Here is a 6,636-nt window from a genome sequence, read left to right as displayed (position 1 = left end):
CACTAATTATTTAATTATTTATGTATAATAATATTAATTATTTTATAATTTAGTTTATCCATTAAAAGTAAATTATATTATCAAATAAATTTTTTTTTAAAAAAAGTTAACTTCCAGAAGAAGGTTCTTCCGGAAGTAGTTTGTGGGTACTTCTGGAATTCACAAATTCTTCTTTCGGAAGATGTTTTTTTCCGGAAACTTTCCGGAAAAGCTTTTTCCGAAAAGTTTCCGGAAATACTTCTTCCAGAAGAAGAATTATTAAAGAGCAATTTTGCCACTTCACTGTTTGCTGGGTGCCCCAGTAATAATGCTGGGTGCACGTAGCAACTCCCTTGCAGGTATTAATTAATTCTATTTCGTTAGTCGATTAATGCATACTGCACAGTCAAGGCCCAGGTCCAATACAATTCATCATCAACACCAAGGATTTCTTCGCTAACACGCAAGGTCGTTTTGGTCATTCTATGTTTTATCTTAAAATATTTTTTTTAAAAAAAAAAAAAACAGAGAAGGAAAAAGATCACCACCAGCAACTCCATTCCATACCATTCCCAATCCCCACTCCACCACCAAACCCTATTCAGCATTTCCCCCAATTTCCCCTCACACCATGGGCTCCTCCGCGATGGTGTTGGACCCGAAACCGTCGTCGGAGCCACCGCCGTTCCTCGCGTCGACAAAATCCGACTACCTCCAAGGCGGCTTCAGCGGCAGCGACGCCACGGCCTCCGACGAGGACGACCTCTACAGCCGCCTCAAGACCCTGCAGCGCCAGCTTGAGTTCATCGACATCCAGGAAGAGTACGTCAAGGACGAGCAGAAGAATCTCAAGCGCGAGCTCCTCCGCGCGCAGGAGGAGGTCAAGCGGATCCAGTCGGTGCCGCTCGTCATCGGCCAGTTCATGGAAATGGTCGACCAGAACAATGGCATCGTTGGATCCACCACCGGATCCAACTACTACGTCAGAATCCTCAGCACCATCAACCGCGAGCTTCTCAAGCCCTCCGCATCCGTCGCGCTCCACCGCCACTCCAACGCCCTCGTCGACGTTCTTCCACCGGAGGCCGACTCCAGCATCTCGCTCCTCAGCCAGTCCGAGAAGCCTGACGTCACTTATAATGTCAGTTTCTATACGTTTTGTTGTTTTCCCTATCGAATTTTAGGTTACCGTGGCGAAAGATGATTTCTAGGGTTTTCGTTCTAGTGCTGGTTTGGTTAGGGTTGGGTCTGGTGAAACGAAGAAAAGAATTGGTTTGATGATTGAAATTTCTATAAAATGAATGTTAGTTTGCCTGATGTCACTTATATTGTCGGTTTCTTAACATTTTACCTATCGGTTTTAGGTTACGGTGGTGAAAGATGATACCTAGGGTTTTTTTTGGTCTAGTGCTGGTTTAGTTTCTTTTAGTGTTGATGGGCAATTGCGGTTTGGTTAGGGTTTCTTGTGACCTGAATGAGGGTTTGTCTCGATTGAAGTTTCTTTGAAATTGTTTCTTGTTGGAGTTTGATAGGGTCTTGTTCAGGGAAAATGAAAACTTAGGTTTTGGTAAGTTAAAATGGAGAGGAAAGTCTTTTTACTTAGAAGGCAATCAAGGATTGCGGGTAGTTTCTTGATATTGGGAAATTGGAGGTAGTTTCTTGATATTTTGCAAAAATGTGGCCAATGTGGCCACAATTACAGTTGTGGACACCCCTTAAAGCGATGATATTGTGGCTGAATTTTTGGTTTTAAAACCTTCAAGATACTGTTATGTTGCATGATGGGTGATTTGCCGAAGAGAACAGGAGTTGGATTTGTGCTTTGGTTTTTATGTTTTTGGGGGAGGTTGATTTATGTGATGTGATATTAGTTGGTGCTGTTCTTGATTGAATGTGATTTAAAATTTAAAATCGTATGGAGCATATGGGTTTGAGTTACAACAGTGTTACTACTTCAGTGTCCTATGGTATAAGTCCTAGACATATGATCACAAGGTGATGGACTTTCCTTGGTGTCCAGGAGTGAGTGTTGCTCGACTGTTAAACCTCTAAAAACCCTACTTGGTCTCTTCAGGGATGTTGAAGAATGTTTAACTAGATATCTATGAAGTGAATCGACATTGCACCAGGTCTTTAGCCTTAACATTTGATACAGAAAAGTGTGGAGTTTTTTTAAGAGGAACTGAAATGTCTTAGTTTAGTAGTTGCAATTTAAGATTGAAAAAAGATGTTCTTACTTCAAGAATCAAGAGGTAGTGGGACCCATAAAATTAGCTTTTGGGGTGTTTCTTTTAGTTCTTTATATGCAGTGTGGATTCCAGGATTCTGATGCTATATGTTAAAATATCAATGATTAGATGTTTATTAAAATATGTGCTGTATTGAGTCTAGGAGGTTGCTAGGTGGAAACATTGACACTGAAAGTTTTGGTCCATCATTCTGTATGGATGAGAACTTGGAGCTTCCCAGCATTGAGATGGATTCTAATGAGGAAGATGAGAGTGATGATGATTTGTGAAACATTGCAGGCACATTATTTCTGTAGTATAATTTATTTTGGTTAAGCCAATGACATTGATACTACCAAGTATTAGCAATTGCTTTTGTGGTATATTTGTTAGGCCTATGTTTAGTATATTGTCAAACATGTTGTCTTGAGGGTTTTGTTTTTTATTAATGGCATGTTCTTATCCCCTTTTCATGTATTTGATATTTTTTAGGACATTGGAGGATGTGATATCCAGAAACAGGAAATCCGCGAGGCCGTGGAGCTACCCCTTACGCATCATGAACTATACAAACAAATTGGTATTGATCCTCCTCGTGGTGTTTTACTGTATGGACCCCCTGGCACTGGAAAAACAATGCTTGCCAAAGCTGTTGCGAATCATACCACTGCCGCCTTCATCAGGGTTGTGGGATCTGAGTTTGTGCAGAAGTATCTTGGTGAGGTATGATTTTAAGTCATCTGCATTTGGATGCGATGTTGACAATGTTGTAGCTTACTCTGCTATCTTAGTTTCTTTTTGAAAATTATGGGTTTCCAATTCATAATTCGTGGTGCTATTCTGCTATTTATATTCAGTATTAAATTTAGGGATTGTTGTATATTTTATTGGGATATCATTGGTGTTTAGTTTCAACTCAATGATTTTAATTGATGTTGTTCCTAAAATTTCTTGGGAGTTTCATATTCGTTGATTGTATATGTTTTAATCAATGGTTTAGAGCAACATCTTCAAATCTTCCCTGCCATTTATATTTCAGGGTCCACGAATGGTTCGTGATGTATTTCGTCTCGCTAAAGAGAATGCGCCTGCAATTATATTTATTGATGAGGTTGATGCAATAGCCACGGCTAGATTTGATGCCCAAACTGGAGCTGATAGAGAAGTACAGCGTATCCTTATGGAACTTTTGAATCAGGTATCTATGAAATGATATTTCTATTAGGTGCTGTGAGTATGTTGTTACTACTATTAGTAGTTACTAATTTCTGCTGGCTGCTGTGTATTAGTTTTTGTTTATCTCTTACCCTCTAGCTATTTGGTTGGACTACACTTCTCTATGATTTTAGATATTCTCTGAAGTGTTGGTTTAATTACCTGTTCTTTTCTTCAGATGGATGGTTTTGACCAAACAGTTAATGTTAAAGTTATTATGGCAACTAACAGAGCAGACACTTTGGACCCTGCTCTGTTGCGTCCTGGAAGGCTTGATCGTAAGATTGAGTTCCCTTTGCCTGATAGACGTCAAAAGAGGCTCGTATTTCAGGCAAGTCTTATGGCTATTTTATATGCTTTATTTTCATATTTTGTCAGTATTCCATGTTTATTGAACATTTTGTATTCTGAGTCTCTAATTTCAGTTTGGTTTGCAGACTTACAATGGCTTTTATATTGAACATTTTAAATAGTTTATTTTCAGCTGCTTGCTAACCTATTATTTGATGTTTTGATCAGGTTTGCACAGCCAAGATGAACTTGAGTGATGAGGTAGACCTGGAGGATTATGTTTCTCGTCCCGACAAAATCAGTGCTGCTGAGGTTTGTTATTTATATCTTGTCCTATGATTTTTGTGCCAATAAGTTTATATAGGAAATAGGAATGCTTGTTATTAGTTTCAAGATCATTTATATAACTATTGGAATTTTTTGAAGTTTATTGTTTTTCACAACAACTATCATCTTGGTTAGGAGTCTAGGCTTGAAGCAATGTTGAAAAACATATGGAGTGGTTAAAAATCTTCAACTCTGGTTAAAAGAAAAGATCATATTTCTTTACTTAATGCTATTTATATTAATTGATTAGCAAGATGATGTTATTCCATGGGGAAATTGTGGAACAGAGTTGAAGCTATTAGCTTGGTATTAATTTTCAAAATATAAAAAAAAAGCGTGTAAATAAGTAGAAATATGAGAGAACGAATTGTTTTTGTAAGAAAGATCATGCTGTGGAGGACCTGCTCTTCTAAGCTTTAAAGGCCAAATAGCTAATTGAGATTGCTATGAAAAGGGAATTTAGAATTTAGATTACCTGGACATACTTTTAGCAAAGCTTCTCACTGGCTGTCCCCAATAAAAAAGAAGAGGGTGGTATAGTGGGAGCATTGCTGCATGGTTGAGGTAGAAACTTTAGATTTTCTAGATTAAAAATGGCAGATGTTGGTAATATAAACGGAAGGTACCACTGTTTGATTGAAGAATAAGCCTGTTATATGTAATGTTGGTATAAGATGTCTTACACCCCGCAAGAGCTTCTCCAATGGGTGAAATTTAAGCAACCCATTTTGAGTTCTTTACCTTATGTTATTTGGTTCCTACAATACCACATCATGGTTAAGCAACTCATATATTTTGCATTTTTGCTCCAATAGTATAATTTTAAGTAACTCTTAAATTATCACCTTAAATGATCAATAAATGACAAAAAAATATTTTTTTTACTCATAAGCAATGGAGGCTTAATTTTAAGCAACCTAATATGCCATGTAGATAATCTCCAATGGTAAAAAAAATTAAGCAACACTGTCTAAAAATAAGCAACTCATTAGCTAACCAGCGTTGAAGATGTTCTAAATGAGATCATACATGATAACGAAAAAATCAATCTTCCTCCCTTTTCAATCTTCCAGTCCCCGGGGTCTCTAAAGTTGCACTTAGGTGTTGTATACATAAATATAAGTTCAGGTTTTATTACTTTAAGAGGTAGCTGTGATAAATAAGAAAGACGATTAAGTCTAATGTCAATAAATGTGATATATATAAACAGTTTTATTATTTGATGAATGTTGGTGCCTGCAGATATCAGCTATTTGTCAAGAAGCTGGAATGCATGCTGTTCGCAAGAATAGATATGTCATACTGCCCAAGGACTTCGAGAAGGGTTACAGGACAAACGTGAAGAAGCCTGATACTGACTTCGAATTTTACAAGTGATGATGTTGTAGCTTTTAGATTGGTGTGTGCTCGCGAAGTTAATATACAGTGCAGGGTACATTTCTAGAGGGATCACCACGATCATGAGAAATGAAGCAATGTTTCTGTTTCTTGTTGGCCTTTCATCTTTTGTAATTTAGATTATTTAATTTACTAAATATATTAATTGTGGCAGCTTAATGTTGAGTACGTACTGCATGTCTGATTTCAAAAGTAATATGGATGACTTGCTTCTGCCTTCATTTTGCCTTGATGCTAAAAACAAGATGACTTAAGTCTATAAAATGAGTATGTTTTTGATTTTGGTCCTTATAATTTTTGTTTTTGCTCTTTGTCCCCTTAAAATTTTTAAATTATTTTAGTCTTATTAAAATGAGTGAATAATAGTTTTGGTCCCTGTTTTAATTCTTTTAAAATCTGAAATCATTATTTTTGTTTCTTAAAATTCATTTTAAAGTAGATAACTAACATATTTAAAGGGATTTGGAATTTTATTTTGAAGGTATCACAGGTGTTTCTGATTATTAATAGTTATAGAGGACACCAAATGAGGGTAATTCCGATTATTAATAATTATAGATAAGTTTGAGAATTGTAATTTTAAAAAAAGATTTAAAATTATTTAATTAAAAAGAATGTGAAACAATGGAGTCAAGATGTGTAGTTATTGTATAAAATAACTTCTATTCCCATGTGAATCCAATATACCCACCATTCTTAAAAGCAAGACAATTATGTGTATTTTATATTCTTGAGAATAAATTATTTTTGGAAAATTTTTTACAAAATTTATATCAAATATAAGAATGCGATATTCCAAAATCCATATTATTGGAAATTTTACTCTATACCTTAAAATAAACGTCTCCTTATATATGCAATTGCAATCATATACGAATGATAATTTTATTTTAATTAAATATAATCTTAAACCATTCTTTTGATTTATATGGTTAAGATTAGGGTGTGGGTGAGAAGTGAGGAAGGGCCGAAAAGAAGGTGGTTATCCGATACAGAATAGACGCCTAAGTATATAATCTGCGAAGTGCTTCTAGAGTAACATGCATAGTTTTACTTATAATTTCAATTGCATTTGAAAATCAAATGACCTTGAAGTAGTAAATGTAAATAAGTTATTTAAAGCTTGCTTGTACCTGCAGAAACTACTGGCAAGAACGGATTTAAGGACTTCGAACGAGAAGGAGCCTGAAAGCTGATT

General features: G+C 35.9%; 1 protein-coding gene across 1 annotated transcript; it reads left to right on the top strand.

The window, feature by feature from the left end:
- Positions 1-460: 460 nt before the first annotated feature.
- On the top strand, positions 461-5,597 carry LOC100819819 (26S proteasome regulatory subunit 6B homolog). The gene is made up of 6 exons (XM_003538292.4): positions 461-1,120; positions 2,700-2,930; positions 3,247-3,405; positions 3,601-3,753; positions 3,942-4,025; positions 5,283-5,597. The coding sequence occupies exons 1-6, from the start codon at positions 611-613 to the stop codon at positions 5,415-5,417; spliced, it is 1,272 nt and encodes a 423-aa protein (XP_003538340.1). The 5' UTR covers positions 461-610; the 3' UTR covers positions 5,418-5,597.
- Positions 5,598-6,636: the final 1,039 nt, after the last annotated feature.

The sequence above is a fragment of the Glycine max genome, chromosome 11, assembly GCF_000004515.6.
Source record: "Glycine max cultivar Williams 82 chromosome 11, Glycine_max_v4.0, whole genome shotgun sequence".
Lineage (NCBI taxonomy): Eukaryota > Viridiplantae > Streptophyta > Magnoliopsida > Fabales > Fabaceae > Glycine > Glycine max.
The sequence above is the reverse complement of the archived record's forward strand: the minus strand, read 5'-3'. Positions and strand labels throughout refer to the sequence as shown.